Source organism: Aquarana catesbeiana, linkage group LG09 (assembly GCF_042186555.1).
Source record: "Aquarana catesbeiana isolate 2022-GZ linkage group LG09, ASM4218655v1, whole genome shotgun sequence".
In the NCBI taxonomy this organism is placed as follows: domain Eukaryota; kingdom Metazoa; phylum Chordata; class Amphibia; order Anura; family Ranidae; genus Aquarana; species Aquarana catesbeiana.
This window is the reverse complement of record NC_133332.1, coordinates 307,012,177-307,028,778: the sequence shown is the minus strand read 5'-3', so window position 1 is coordinate 307,028,778 and position 16,602 is coordinate 307,012,177. Positions and strand designations below refer to the sequence as shown.

At 45.1% G+C, this 16,602-nt stretch overlaps 1 protein-coding gene across 2 annotated transcripts in view; it reads right to left on the bottom strand.

Moving 5' to 3' along the window:
- The window catches only part of MID2 (midline 2), a 300,307-nt gene that overhangs the window by 254,000 nt on the left and 29,705 nt on the right, over positions 1 to 16,602 (bottom strand). For both annotated transcript variants that reach the window (XM_073600578.1, XM_073600577.1), the window contains exon 2: positions 14,303 to 15,011. In XM_073600578.1, the coding sequence (XP_073456679.1) occupies positions 14,303 to 14,962 (660 nt within the window). In that variant the 5' untranslated portion in view covers positions 14,963 to 15,011. The remainder of the gene's footprint in view (positions 1 to 14,302; positions 15,012 to 16,602) is intronic.

The window sequence follows — 16,602 nt, the reverse complement described above, 5'->3', positions numbered from 1 at the left end:
CACAGAGTGGCCCCGAACCTCGTCTTCTGGGGTCCCTCGGCGGCTGTTTCAGCTCCTCCCCGCAAGCATTCACCACCTTAATGCGAGCTCCCTCGCACGGTGGTGAGTGCTTGCGGGCGCGCTCCCGTGATACAGCCGGCGGCTATAGCCGCTCGCTGTATCACTCGGCCCCGCCCCCCGGCGCGTCGCGTCATCGGATGTGATTGACAGCAGCGCGAGCCAATGGCTGCGCTGCTTTCAATCCATCCACTGCAGCCAATCAGCGGCCAGGGTGAGCGGAGGAACAGATGTCGGGAACGCGAAGCTGACTTTCGAGGCGTCAGGTAAGTAAAACGGGGGGCCTGGGGGCGGCGGTTCTGTCAGAAGTTTTTTCACCTTAATGCATAGAATGCATTAAGGTGAAAAAATTTTTACCTTTACAACCCCTTTAAGCCTCGTACACACGATTGGATCTTCGGCAGGGGATTGTGTGATGACAGACTGTTTCCCTAAAATCCGACCGTTAGTACGCTCCATCAGACAATTGTTGGCCAACTTTCCTCCAACGAATGTTGGATGGCAGGCTAGTCAATTTTCAGCGGACAACGGTCTGTTGTCAGATCTTCCGATCGTTTGTACACAAGTCCGTCACACAAAAGTTCAAAGTACAAACACGCAAGCTCGGGATCAATGCTCAGCAAACACGACATTAGCAGAAGGTGCCCAAAGGGTGGCGCTCAAGAACTGAAATTCCTCGTAGTACGACACTACGTTCATGTTTGTTGGCCGACAATCGTGTACCATTTGTATGCAAGACAAGTTCACGGCACACGTCCTTCGGACAAAAGTCTGGCGCTTTGCAGAAAATCCGATCGTGTGTACGAGGCTTTAGAGCAGTGGTTCTCAACTCCCATGTGTGGTGTCTCCATCCTCTAAGGAAGAAGACACCATACATAGTGGAAGATCTCTTCTCACCTCCTTGTGAGTTTAGAGGAGAGAAAGTGAATTCTCCTACATGGGACACAGATGGCAAAACAACCCAACGTAGGCTTTGAACTATACCATACCCCAGTGGCGGCTGGTGCTCAAATTTTTTTTTGGGGGGGGGGGGGGCGCAAACTGAAACATTCGGAAAAAACCCCATCAATTGCAGTCTCACTGTGCCCATCAATTGCCACCATTGTGCCATCAAACGCCGCCACTGTGCCATCAAACGCCGCCACTGTGCCATCAAACGCCACCACTGTGCCCCATCAAACGCAGCCACTGTGCCCCCGCCACCGGCCCACCGTCTGCACTTGACCTGTCTCAGTGGGACAGCTCCTCGACGTCTTCTCCCGCCCTCTCTTCCCATCCTGTGCTATGATTGGAACGTTGGCGTCCAATCACAGCGCCTGTCATTTCAGCCAATCAGGTAACAGATCTGAGCACCTGATTGGCGGAGAGGCGGTTTAGTGTTAGGAAAGCGAATATTCATTTGCTTTTCTAACACAGCTGAGTGACCTGCGAGCGCCCATTAGATCTGCAAGATGCCCAATAGAGCTTATGGCTCTAATCAGGCGCTTCAAACCCCCCCCCCCTCCCCCCCACCGCTGTGCCCGAAAAGGGGCCCGGGAACCTGAATAGGGGGTGTCAGCGACGGTCATAGCTAGATTCATGCAATGCATGAATCTATCTATTGGTGCTAGAGGGGGCGGTAGGAGAGAGGGGGCGGCACCCGTGCGCCCTTAAGGCACGGACCGCCACTGCCATACCCTATCCATAGTGGCAAAAAAAAAAAAAAGTTTTCCCTGTAGATACACTTCGATGGATGTGGTCATTTTAACACATGATTCAGGCATGGTCAGCTGTTGCCATGAAGGTACTTACTGTTTTAGCGTGACAACGCTCTGTCCCTATCTCAACCGTGTCCGTATGTTGTCACCAGGGCCAATGGAGACTAAAAGTGGCCATTTCAGCACACATTACACAGGCATGGTCCACCGTTGTCACCATCAGGAAACTCACCCTGAGAAATGCCATGGAGCCATCGCTGGAGTGCATGGAGACAGGAGGAGGAGGCTGCATCGGATCCTCATCACCGAGATGCAACAAAGGATTGAAAAAAAAAGTAAAAATAAGCTCAATGTTTGATAGGTGAAGTATCTGTGCCCTTGTGAGATTGTGAGTGTCGGCATTCCAAGTTTTTTGAACCTTACAAAAACAGGACTTTAACCCTTTCACGCCTAAGCCCATTTCTGACATTTGTTGTTAGTGAACCTAAAATCCATATTTTTTGCTAGAAAACTACTTAAAATCCACAAACATTATATATATATTTTTTCAGACACCCTAAAGAATAAAATGGCGGTTGTTGCAATACTTTGTCACATCTTATTTGCGCAGCGCTCTTGCAAGCGCAATTTTTTTGTAAAAAATACACTTTTGTTAAATTAAAAAATAAGACAACAGTAAAATTGTAAAGTTTGAAGTTTTATAAATATAAAAAAAAATATATATATATTATATATATATATATATATATATATATATATATGTATTTTTTTTTTTTTTAGCAGAGACTCTAGGGTCAACGCAGTATTTGCGCATCAGTCCTTCAAACGCATTTTTTTGGGGGGAAAAAAGACACTTTCATGAATTTAAAAAAAAAAGTAAAGTTAGCCCAATTTTTTTTTGTATAATGTGAAAGATGACGTTACGCCGAGTAAATAGATACGTAAATTGGCACGCTTTAAAATTGCACATTGGAATGGAGAAAAACTACAGTACCTAAAAATCTCCATAGGTGACGCTTTAAAAAAAAAAAATTACGGTTACCTGTTTAAAGTTACAGAGGAGGTCTGGTGCTAGAATTATTGCTCTCGCTCTGACGATCGCGGCGATACCTCACATGTGTGATTTGAACACCGTTTACATTTGCGGGCGCAAATTGCGTAAGCGTTTTCTTTGCTGCGCGAGCACGCGGGGCGCTTAAAATTTTTTTTTTTTTTCACATTGTCACTTTAAAAAAAAAAAAGAATAATCTGATCACTTTTATTGCTGTCACAAGGAACCCTTGGGACAGTAATAGGCACATAACAGGTACTCTTTATGGAGGGATCGGGGGGGTCTAAAAGACCCCAAATTCCTCCTTTGCACTTAAAATTATTCAGATCGCCAAAAACTGTGATTCTGAATACTGTCTTTTTTTTGTTTAAATCGGCGCCATTGGCAAAAAGACCCATTTTTATAGATTCTAAAATGAAATTGTAGTTAAAAATAAATAAATTAATAAAAAAAAAAAAAATTATTAATAAATAAAAAAAAAAATTAAAAATATTTAATTTAGGGATTACATCTAATTTTATTCTCGCCAAGCTTTCTAAAAGAGTTAAAATGAACGTGAAAGCTACACCGGTTGTGTATTAGGGAACAGGAAATTTCTGAAATCATTCATTTTTCATAAAGGAAGGTCTCTGAAGTAAGATTGTGTTTCAAGGACGCGAAGAGGTGGAACCAAGGATAATATTAGGCAGTGCCGGCAGGTTTTCGGTATCAAGTGACTAAATATCTGCATCTTCCAGAGCCCTGTAGGTGTTGCTTTATGGAGTGGAGGGCCTGTTGTTGAACTCTGTAGATGAACGTTTCCTTAACATAATCCCTCCGGTAACATTGCTTCGTCTGCGCACAAATAAACCGATTCCTAATCAGGTCAGCTATGGCATGGTGACCACGTAGCTTTGTTTATAAACAGCTTTTACCAAATCAAAAATGGATAAAAGAAAAATGTCACGCTTTAAAATTTGCGCACACTTGTGGAATGGCGATAAAACTACGATACTTCAAAATCTCCATAGGAGACGCTTTAAACATTTTTACAGGTTACCAGTTTTGGAGTTACAGAGGAGGTCTAGGGCTAGAATTATTGCTCTCGCTCTAACGGTCACGGCGATACCTCACATGTGTGGTTTGAACACCATATACATATGTGGGCGCTTCTGCACACGAGCACAGAGGGACGGGCCACTTTAAATTATTTATTTTTTTATTATTCATTTTACTTTTTATGTTTACACTATCCACTTTAAAAAAAAATCTTCCTGGCTCGCCAGGGGACAGCACACTGCCACTCGCATTGGTAGGCTGAAAGAACTGGACGGCAGTCTGCTGGCGGCTCCAGCGGATATTAGTGCGAGATTTCTTGAATTCTACAAGACTCTATATTCCTCAAGGGCTGATTTCAATCATTCACAGTTGATCCAGTATCTAGACCAGGTCACGCTCGCCTCTTTGGAAGCGGAAAAATGTGAGGAGCTGGACAGGAATATTTCCTTGGAAGAGGTTCAGGAGGCCCTGGGGTCCATGCAGCAAGGGAAGGTCCAGGGAACAGATGGAATACCCATCGAATTTTACTCATTATATCAGGAACTCTTAGCACCCAGATCCTTTCACTACTACAGCAATCTCTTACCTTGGACTCTCTGCCAGAATCATTTTCCTGCGCGATTGTGGTGTTGGTGCCCAAACCTGGCAAGGACCCTGAAGAATGTGTCTCTTACCGGCCTATTTCCCTTATTAATACGGATGCCAAGCTACTGGCGAAAATTTTGGCCAGGAGGCTTGGAAAGGTGATAGAGGATCTTGTACATGTAGATCAAACTGGGTTTATGCTGGGAAAGGGCACCGATATCAACATACGTCGTCTGTTCCTGAACCTGGCTGCCACCCATGATAACGAGGGAACAAGAGTCATAGCCTCTCTCGACTTTCGACTCCGTTGAATGGGAGTATTTATGGGCGGTACTGCGGAAATTTGGCGTGGGACCTAGGTTCCTTCATTGGCTGGGTTGTTATATAGGGCCCCCAGGGCAAAGATTAGGGTAAATGAGGAATTCACATACCTAGGGATCAGAATACCGCAGGACCCTTGGTCCTTCCAGCGACTTAACCTACAGCCTATAGTCGCACGCCTCAAAGACCACTGCTCCAAGTGGGCTAATCTTCCCTTTAATTTGCTAGGGCGTATAAATGTGTTGAAAATGATTTATCTACCTAAGTTTAACTATATTTTTAGGAACTGCCCTACATGGATACCCCAGGCCTTCTTTAGAGACATAGAAGCCTGCTTTGGCTCTTTTTTGTGGCGAGGGTCTTCCCCTCGAATAGCCAGGGCGACTCTTCAGGTCCCTGTTAGCTGTGGGGGCCTGGCCTTACCTAATCTGCTGGTGTATTATTTGGGGGCCATGTTGGTCACAGTTAGGTGGTGGTTTGAACAGTCTAGGGCCAATGCAGCGGTCTGTTTGGAAGCGGCTATTGTGGGTTCCTTTAGGGAGCTAGGCAATCTAGTGTATCATGGAGCCTTCTCCAGTCCTGCCCTCCCGGGCCCCACTAAGGCTACTTTGCGAATATGGGGGGTGGCTAGAACACGATTTCTGTCTTCAAATCGGTGGTCCCCCTACTGTCCGTTATTGGGGAATCCTACCCTCCAACATTTTAGGACAATCCCTGACCCACAATTATGGGCCCGTTATGGAATTAAACTTCTGAAAGATATTGTCTCCACTAGGGCCATGGTTTCCTTTCAGGACCTAGTAGGGAGATGTGGCCTTCCTGCAGGGATGCTGTTTCACTACTATCAGTTGCGACACGCATTCCGTGCTCAGTTCCCGGCACCACCTGCCCTCGAGATGGATGTGGTTGAAGAATTATTGGCGCAGGAATACCTGGATAAGCCCCTGTCTGTACTATATCTGACGTTACTTCGGACAGACTCACCCAAGATGGATGTGCTGTGGGGCAAATGGAGGGCTGATATCCCATCCCTAGATAGAGAGACTTGGGAGGAATGCTTTGAGAGTAGTTCCCAACTGGTGATATCTTCCAGGGACAAATTAATACAAACCAAATTCCTGCATAGGATTTACTTCACGCCTCAGAGAGACTCCACAGAATTTACCCACAGAGGTCCCCAAACTGCCCGCGATGCCAATCTCCAGATAGCACCTATATGCACATGTTCTGGTCCTGTCCTAGACTCTCCCGCTATTGGTCCGCTATTTTTGAATTTATTAATGTGCGTCTCCAGTTGGAGGTGCCCCTGACGGTAGAGTTGGCTCTACTGGGTATACAAGATGATGACCAAAGACCTCGGTACACTAAACTTCTGATTTTATTACTGCTCTTTTATGCCAAGAAAGAGATCCTACTCAAGTGGACTTCCCCCCTGCCACCTATACTGTCTTGGGAGAACTCAGTTAATGTTATTCTGCCAATGTATAAACTAACCTATATGAGTAGAGGCTGTCCTCAGAAATTTATGAGGGTCTGGCAGCCATGGACCGACCCCATGTGAAAATTTGTAATGCCTTTTCTTGGTGTCCTTGCCTTATCTGTCTATGATGCACTGTGTATCACTGGGCTCTGTGCTTCGACATCCACCTTTCCCCTAGTGTCACTGGATGACTGGTAACGCCTATCCCTGTCCTGTGTAATTTATACCTACAATGTCCTATTGTTATACCGTATACTGAGAATTACATGTATATTGGTCTTCCATTGATGTATCCACTGCAATAATTTCATGTCTTGCAAATGTATTACAATCCATTTTTTTCAATAAAGACCAACCTTGTTGTTAAAAAAAAAAAAAAAAACCTTGATCACTATTATTCCTATTACAAGAAATGTAAGCATCCCTTGTAATAGAAAAAAGCATGACAGCGCTACGTAAATTGTTGGCGCTATATATATTCTGTATAATAATAAGTGTAGCGGTCACTACCTGCAGGTAGGTGATTAAGAAGTATTTAGTGACAGAATGTAGATGCAGGTAAATTTTGCCAGGCCTGAGATTTCGGGCAGGCCTGGTTGTTTTGATTTGAGAGTAGGAGTGCCAGTGTAGCAAGGGGGGGTGTGGCCACCTACATTTGGGCTCATAGATACCTCCTCCGCTTGCAGAAGGAGTCTTCTCTTGAAGGGAGGTTGGGTTTGAGGCCTGAGTGGCAGGCAGCTCATGTGAGAGTTCTGACCTATCATTAACCTGCATAGGCAGAGGGGGGTCTCTCATATAAGACGGGTCACATGTTCCCGGGGGGAGTTCAAGCCTAAGAGGGAGGTGAGGAGGAGTTCGGGGGCCTAGAGTTCCAGGTGGCCGAGGGCCTGGGGCCCTAAATGAGGAGAGTCGTCAGAAAGCCTTGAAGGGGGGGTTCAAGGTGGAGGTCCTGAGTACGGAGAAGACAGCATGTAGTGCCGGGGACCATGCCAGACATCCCCATGGGGGGATGTGCCATGTGTGGGTGGAGGAAGTAGCAGTAAAGAGGATGAAGTAGACTGAAGCATCGATTTTCTGTGACCGGGGAACACAGAACTTTGATCAAGAAAGAAAGGTCAGTGCAACGTAAAGAAGCAAGAGCAGGAGGGAGTAGAGTAGCATGCTGTGTTGCTACGGAACACAGTATGACCAGCAACGTACAGTAACTTCTAAAGACTGATAGGTAGTTCTGCATTGAGTCAAGGAAGATAGGTGGTACAGGCCTTTGACTTTAGGATTTATAAGCAGAGAACTCATTTTAGTCAAACAGAAGAATTATTCAGAGTGATCCCTTCGGTTCAACTTGGAAGCACTGAATGGGGAAACTTTGAGTCGGATAGCCCGCATTGTACAAGAAGTAATAGTCTCAAGAGGGGACTACACAGGGAAAGTCCAGTTACAAAGGCCACGGCCATGGATGATACTCTATACCAGTGATGGCGAACCTTGGCACTCCAGATGTTTTGGAACTACATTTCCCATGATGCTCAGGCACTCTGCAGTGTAGTTGAGCATCATGGGAAATGTAGTTCCAAAACATTTGGGGTGCCAAGGTTCGCCATCACGGCTCTATATCATGAAATAAATTGGGGCATCTCATTATCTCATACCCTTCTCATTGATAACCCAGTTTACCCCATAAATAAAAGCAAGAAAAATTGAACTGCTGACTGTTTGGTGATTTATCATCGTGATGGGAAGTCGGAAGGTGATTGGCAAATGGTTCGAACCAGCAGCCCTTACGAGGGTACCGCGCTACATAATAACAATGACAGGACCTGTTTATTGAGAGATCTGGGGTCAAAAAGACCTCAAAACTCCCATTATACACAATAAAAAAAAAAAAATGGGCCCTTTAAAGCCGGAGGGGGGACATGATGTTTGATATCGCTCTGGTCCTCGAAGGGCATAGAGTCAAGTGGGGGCCATCTTGCCCTCAATCAACTTTCTGCTCAACAGTCCAGCAAGTGGAGAAAACGACCAGGAACTTGCGGGTGGGGGTTTGGCACCTCTCCTGCCGACTATAAAAGTGATTTGAATGTGCCACCGGGACCACTTTTATCTGAAAAAGGATCGCCTGCTGTATAAAAAAAGATACCGGGGTTATGGCAGCTATATAACCCTGGTATATAAGGTCAAAGTAATCACAGTATATACACATATATATACAGTAAGGGGAAAAAGTATTTGACCCCCTGCTGATTTTGTACGTTTGCCCACTGACAGAGAAATGATCAGTCTATAATTTTATTGGTCGGTTTATTTTAACAGTGGGAGACAGAATAACAACAAAAATATCCAGAAAAATGTATTTAAAAATAAAGTTACAAATCGGAAGTCCATAGACAGGGTGACAACACAGAAGCACAACTAGGAGACAGAGACAGAGCGTTGTCACCTTATAAAAAGGAAGTTCCTGAATAAGAACCTTCCATGGCAGGATCACCAGGGTGTTGAAATGGTCATTTGTAGTCTACATTGGAAGACCAGGAGCACAACTGGGAGACAAAGCTTGTCACCCTATAACAGTAAGTGCCGGAAAAAGGATCTTCCGTGACAGGATCACCGAGATGTTGAAATGGCTATTTGTAGTCTCATATGGAAGCCCATGGACAGGGTGACCACACAGGAGCACAACTAGGAGACAAAGACAGAGGGTGATGAAATGGTCACTGGTAGTCTCCATTGGAAGCCCAAGTGACGGGGTGACAACACTAGAGAACAACTTGGAGACAGAGCATTGTCACCCTACAACAGGAAGTGCCTGAACAAAGACGTTCTATGGCAGGATCACCAGGGTGTTGAAATGGCCCCTTGTAGTCTCCATTTGAAGTCTATAGACAGGGTGACAATACAGGAGCACAACTAGGAGACAGAGACAGAGCGTTGTCACCTTATAAAAGGAAGTTTCTGAACAAGAACCTTCCATGGCAGGATCACTAAGGTGTTGAAATGATCACTGGTAGTCTCCATCGGAAGCCCTTGGTACAGGATGACAACGCAGGAGCACAACTGGTAGACAAGAGCGTTGTCACCCTATAACAGGAAGTGCCTGAACAAGGATCTTCCATGGCAGGATCACCAGGGTGTTGAAATGGCCACCTGCAGTCTCCATTGGAAGGCCAGGAGCACAAATGGGAGCCAAAGATTGTCATTATATAACAGGATCTTCTATGGCAGGATTACCGGGGTGTTAAAATGGTCACTGGTAGTGTCTGCTGGAAGCCCATAGGACAGGGTGACAATGCAGGAGCACAATTGGGAGACCGAGCGTTGTCACCCTATAACAGGAAGTGCCTGAACAAATACCTTTTATGGCAGGATGACCATAGTGTTGAAATGGCCACTTGTAGTCTCCATTGAAAGCCCAAGTGACAGGGTGACAACGCAGGAGCACAACTGGGAGACAGGGACAGAGTGTTGTCACCTAATAACAGGAAGTTTCTGAATAAGTATTTTCCATGGCAGGATCACCAGGGTGTCTAAATGGCTACTTGTAGTCCCTATCGGAAGCCCATGGGACAGGGTGATAATGTAGGAGCACCATTGGGAGACAGAGTGTCACCCAATAACAGGAAGTGCCTGAACAAGGATCTTCCGTGGCAGGATCACCAGGGATTATATTAACAAAAGCTGCAGATTTTAGGAAAATTCCTTTTAAATGTTAACGTTTTTAAGATCTCAGTAATTGGGTTGTTATCTAATTTAGGGCTCTATTCACACGCAGGAATGAAAAACTATTTAAAGGTTATAACCTATCCCTGCTGTACAGAAAAATATGTTTTTGTTACTGTCTCAGCTGCCATTGGGGGGAGATTTCCCATCACTTCCTGTCTCCATGACTCCGTGCCACCATCACAGGAAGTGAGTAAAAATCACCTCAATGAGGGACACAGCCTGCAGTACAAGGCTCTGAAATGTAATGTTTTGACCGGATTTGGGGCTTTAAATTATTTTTCAAAAAGGCTAAAATTCGATTGCTTATACCACTTACTTTCACCGTTATAAGCAACTATTTTTACTGAATTAAATTGAATCATTCAGTGTGTATTATCGTGATTAGCTGTGATTGGCAACAACTAATCACATGGTACAGATGGGTTGTGATTGGCCCGATCTGTACTATGTGATCACTGTGTCCGATTACAGCTTGCAACACAATTGTACAGAATGAATCAAAGCCATTCGTTGTTTACAAATGTCATGTGATCTGCTGTGATTGGTCAGTGGTCAGATTGGCAGCGGCCTGGTACAGTAATTTCTCAATCGGCGGCTGGTGACAGATCGCTCCACAGCACGGCCTGTGAGGTGCGTTCCGGAAGGACGTCCTATGACTCCCACCCGGAACAGCAAATGCCCTACCAAACCATCATTTGTCTATAGGCCGGGCTGGACGTGGTTAAAAGGTATGTCATTGCAGAATCCAACCCTGAGCTGAGTGCATGTTAATCTTCGACATGTTTCACAGGTTTGCCACCTGCTTCATCAGGGAAACTGTGGAGCCTCAACAATATGAATGGGGTTCATCTATGCAGATGCACACCCCAAAAATGAGAGAACGCAGACCCAGCTCCTGCTAAAAGGGCTGATATACAGCATGGGATAAAAAAGAAAAAAACCTTGATCAGGGGGGGAAAAAAAAAAAAAAAAAAAGAGGGGATCGAGAGCAATAAAGCACCCTAATGTCTTCCAAAGACCAGCAGTCTGGTAGGTATCCAGATCTTATATAATAGGTACTGCCCAATAGAGACCTACACTCTGATGGATTATAGGGGTCATCTAATTGGCTCAGATTTACCACATAGACAGCTGCCAGTAGTCCCCAGCTAGACATTTCTCCTCTGACATTTTGGGGCGTAAGGAACAAAGTAGCTCCCAGAAGACATGCAAACTTTTCTATTTTTATTGGTATTTACTCTATTGAAGGGTAGGAAGTCAGCTTCCTGTAAGTCTACCATCTCAGTTGGACGGTGTACTTTGTTTAGTGTGAAGCAAGAAGGCTTCAGCCCAGGAAGTGTTCCAAGGGATGTATTTTGGAATTCTACCATGTACTTTGGACCAGACTCTAGCCTTGAGTATCTTGAGTAGGCCTATTGCTTCTCACTCTTTGGTGAAAGCTCACCTTGCTCCCCCTTAGCTTTAGGAGGACCCAAACCTAGTCCTGTTGGTGCTTCGGTAACCACCGTTTGATCAGGGAGATCCTTCTGGTGGTACTTACTGTGTGGCTGCCTTTCTTACTTAGCAACATAGTTACATAATTAGATTGAAAACAAAACAGACAAGTCCATACAATTCAGCCTTTCTCAACCTTTTCAACACAAAGGAACACTTGAAATAACTTTCTGGTCTAAGGGAACCCCTGCTTACACTTACACTCCTTACACTTGTGGTCACTGAGAGGAATTACCCCTTTACAGCTAAAAAGATCAATGGAGTCAGTGGGAACTTATCTGAGAGTCAGAAATTGCTCAAGGAATCCCAGCAACCTCTGGAGGAACCCTGGTTGAGAAACCCTTGTCTACTCCAAGCAATAGAAAGCGTTGTTTAAATAGGAAGTTTAGGGTACGAGCAAGAACTTCAAGAAGGTCAATGTTCAGAAAGAAACTAGGTATGAATAAAAGATTGACCAACAACTTAGGCAAGGAGCTATTCAGAGCAGATGGATCAGCAGGAAGAGGCACTGCCAGGCACAGCAGAAACCCTAGGTTCAAATCGACAGGTTTGATACAGCTAATGGTAGCCACATCAGTGACATTGGACTGCCATGCATTACAGAGTCAGTTAACTAATCTGTAGATGAACTCTTGTTGGTAGGAAGGTCATTCCCCAGAACTCTGCCTAGGAGAGTTTTCCAGGTGCTACACCTGGATGTTTCTGCGGTCACCCTAAGAGGAACATTGCCAAGCCTTTTCCCATTTGCCAGATCTCACATGGTCCCTGGACTCTCCTGGTTCCTCTGTGAGCCCCGGACCACCACAGGAGAACTAAGATGAAGAATGGTAAGACATCTCCTCAAAGCTGAATAAACCCGGGTGCGCTTTAAGTGAAAGGGAGGGTTCTTGCTGTATTTGTCCTGCTGGAGAGATTTCCCTTCACGTCCTGTCCTAGAGCCATGACAGGAAATAAGATACCTCTTCAAAGTGAACTGGAATTCCTATTTAAGAGAAATGTCATAGGACCAGGTGGCCCAATTTGATGATTTTCCCACATCTTTTGTTCTAACTCAGAACGTATGGCCTTCCCCTCCTTTTCTGTCTCTAGGACAATGGACACCTAGACAAATAGAAAAGCAAATATCCCCAGCAGGGACACAGACAGCAATCAAAACTTACATACAATCCAATTAGAGTGCCAAACAAATGTCCAAGAGTACAAGGTAATTTAATGATAAATTCAAAGCAGAATAACGCCAATGCATTTCGGGACACACGCCTCCTTCATCCGGGCCTTAAGGAATTTGATTGTGCTTACATAGACTCAGATGAGCAGATACCAAATACATTTGCACAGTGATTTACTGCTTGGAAAGTTTCAGGAGGGCAGGTCAGGATAGTGTTAATTAGGTATTTTTGCTGCATGGACTGGAGACAGAGAAGGCATCGAGGTCTACATTTTCTTGGTTGTCTTTGCACCGTTAGGGAAATTTCCCTGGACTTCCTGTCAACGTGACTCGACAGGAAGTTAAAGGGAATCTCCCAAATTGAGGAGAATACCCTCTCTTAGTTGTCTACGAAACTGATGTCCCCATTGGAAGATTTTTTTCCTCACCTCTAGTTTTGGTGAGAACTATAAAATGTTGAATTTTCCCGCATTTGCTTTCTCTGAGAAAATGGTCACAAGAACAAACAGACCGTGGGTGAACCTCTCTAATAGGGAACAAAGTTTCAATTTTTGGTGATTTTAACTAGCTTTTTTTTTTTTCCTTTTGGGCCACCCAGCTACAAAAGATTCCTTTTCTGTCATTAACATGTATGCCTGACCAACATAACCATTATCAGCCAAAAATAGGTGGGACCCCTTTCAAATTGTATTTCTGGTGTTTCCAGTGAAGGTTGCACGTTTTCAACTTTGTGGTAACATTTTGGTGAAGACCCTTTTTAGTTCCAGCCTAACTGTGCCCTGTACAAAGCCAACTCCATAAAGAGTTTAATGTGGAGGAACTCTTGTGGCCTTCACAGAGCCCTGATCTCATCCCTGCTGAACATATTTGGGATGACTTGGAGCTGCAATTGTGGAGTTCCAATTCATCCCAGGTCTTCTGGTCCAACATCAGTACCTGACCTCAACCATACTGAACACCTTTTCAATGAACTGGAATGCCCATTGTGAGCAAAGTCTTCTCATCATCCAACACCTCTAACATCAGGCAATCTCATTATCGGGCATGGTTAATAAGTATCAGCCTTTACATTTTTTTCAAACCAGTCACTCAGAGATGCCACCTGATGTTCTTTGTGCCTACTGATTTGCGTTAGGCACAAAATAAGCTGATCATCCACACGTATGTGGAACCGCCTACAAATTGTGTTTCTGGTATTTCCAGTGAAGGGTACTGTTAATACTACACCATACAAAGACATTTTAGACAATTGTACATTTTCAACTTTGTGTTGACAGCTTTGTGAAGACCCTTCTCTGTTCCAGCTTGACTGTTTCCCTGTGCAAAGCCAACTTCATAAACAGTTTATGAGCTTGGCGTGGAGGAACTTCGAGTAGACTTCAAAGGGTCCTGACCTCAACTACTGAACACCTTTGGGATGAACTAGAATGTCAATTATGAACCAGATCTTCTCATCCAACAACTCTAATATTAGGCCATCACATTAAAGGCCATGGTTTCACAATTGGCACTCCAGTAAGCTCATATAGGTGTGATGGTCGGTCATCAAATTTTGGACAAATATTGAGCAGGGTGCTTCACTGTACATTGTAAATCCTTGGCAAGTCATGCAAACGAAGAAAGACAATCCTTGGCAACACAAGTTAAATAAAGAAGGACCTTGGTATAAGTTGCTAATATGTATTGGCTCTTACCTTTAGTTTTTCAAACCGATCACTCAAAGAGGCCACCTGATGTTCTCTGTGCCTACCAACTAATTTGCATAAGGCACAAATAAGCTGATCATCCGACGCACAGTACATGTTAACCTTCTCGTTTTCATGTTCCAGACAAACAAGTCCCCGAAAATGAGCATCCGGTATAGGTTCCACCAGACGATGACTTGTAAAAGGTTTCTTGTTAGGATGGGTTGCGCGTAGGCAACGGTCACAGTAAGATACCTCGCAAGTTATACATGTCTTCACGGCATCTCTAGGTGGTTCCACCTCACAGAACTGGCATGGAATCCTTTCGGTTGCCATGATCGGAACACTTTTGTAGATTTTGTCTCTGTGGTCTTCGCTGGGAGAGTTTAGTCCGCTTAAAGACGCCTTCTGAAAACGGTCGATGATGTTCTGTAGGGTGATGTTACGTTTCAACCCTTCCAAGCCACGGTGGTTGAGTGATATGACATATCGGCAAGTCGGACACTGGAAGGCTGTGACGGGTTCTACCAAGTCACTCGAAGAATTTCCAGAAACCAGGATGCGATGGGCACAGCTAAAGCACAAGCTATGGGCACAAGGAAGTAGAAGGGGGTCCTCAAATAATTCCAGGCAAATTGGACAGGTTAATTCTGACTCCAATGTTTCCATGTTTAGCTAAACCATTCAGATTTAGGAGATCTTGGTTTCTTCTGTTCACCTAGAACAAACACATACGTATTAGACTTGTGGAATAAAACACAATAGGCTCCATTCACACTAGGCCTAAGGAAAATTATTTATAAAAAGTTCAAAAAGTTTCAAAAAGTTTAGCCAGCTGCCCCACAATAGGAATTCTTGAGGTAAGCATCCTCTTTCAGCTTTGCTCAGTTGTACCGGCTCCTCTCATGTACTGAAATGGCTTACTCTGACTTCAGTGCACACTGTTAGCTTCTCACAATGTGCATTAGAAGCTGTCAGATAGAGCCAGACCAATTTCTGGACTGGAGGTTCTTTCCCTACCTGTCTGACTGTCCTTAGTCCACTCCTTTCATTTTTTTGGATTTCGGCTGCATCAATCATGGAGGCTCAGCGTCGCATGTAAGCAGGGCTTCTACTCTCAGAGAACAGGTGCGCAAACTCCCCTCCCCCAAGTCACCCCTTGTCTCCACCCCATGCCCACCTCCCAGTACCATCCCCTGTTTCCACCCCATACCCACCTCCCAGTACCATCCCTTGTTTCCACCCCATACCCACCTCCCAGCACCACCTTTTAAAGGGAGAAAATAAAAACCAAGTATCGTTTAGTGGTGCCAAATAATCTGTATGGAATTTGGTAACTATAATAAGAAAAGCAGTAAAATGGATCCCATGCAGCCAGCAACAATAGCCCCCCCCCAGCAAAAATAGATCCCCCCGCAATAATAGACACCCCCAACAATAATAGACCCCCCCAGCAACAATAGACCGCTTGCAACACAACACCACCTCACAACAACAGACCCACCCTGGGAACAATAGACCCCACCAGCAACAGTAGACCCCCCCACCAGCAACAGTAGTTCTCCCAGCAGCTAGCATTAATAGACCTTCCCACAGCCAGCAACAATAGACCCCTCCCTCAACAGTAGATCGCTCCCAGCAACAATTGACCACCAGCAACAATTGATCCCCCCCTCAACAGAAAATGCCCCCAGCAACAATGGATCACCCAGTAGCCAGCGTTAATAGACCTTTCAGCAGCCAGCAACATTAGACCCCTCCCAGCAAAAATTGACCCACTAGCAACATAAGACTGGGGGGGGGGGGTGTTATGTTGCTAGTGGGTCCATTGTTGCTGGGGGGCAGCAACAATAGATCCCCCAACAGCTGGCATCATTGGACCCTTCAGCACACCCCACTAGCCCCTGACACTGCATACATTCAGTGGTGGAGGTGCCGGAACTGCTTTTCTCTGCGTTCCCGCTGAAAAAAGCCCTGCGTGTGGGCATTACCTATGGTGGTCTGCATGCATACGTAGCATATGTACCCTTCATGACTAAGCCCTGTGGGCGGGGTGAGTACTGGAGGCAGGGGGCTGTGATATTTTTAGGAAGTTATGTCCAGCACCCTGCCGGCCCCCCCCCCCCCAACCAACCATGATCTACCTGCGTTGCACAGAGAAGCACAAAGTCCTAGTGAGGACAACAGTGATGACCACCAAAGTTTCAAGGCAAAATTACATATTGAACTTAACCACTTGAAGACCAATCGCACGCAGTGTAGGCAAAGCAGCATACCCATACGTCACTGCCTACTTCCAAGGTTTAGGG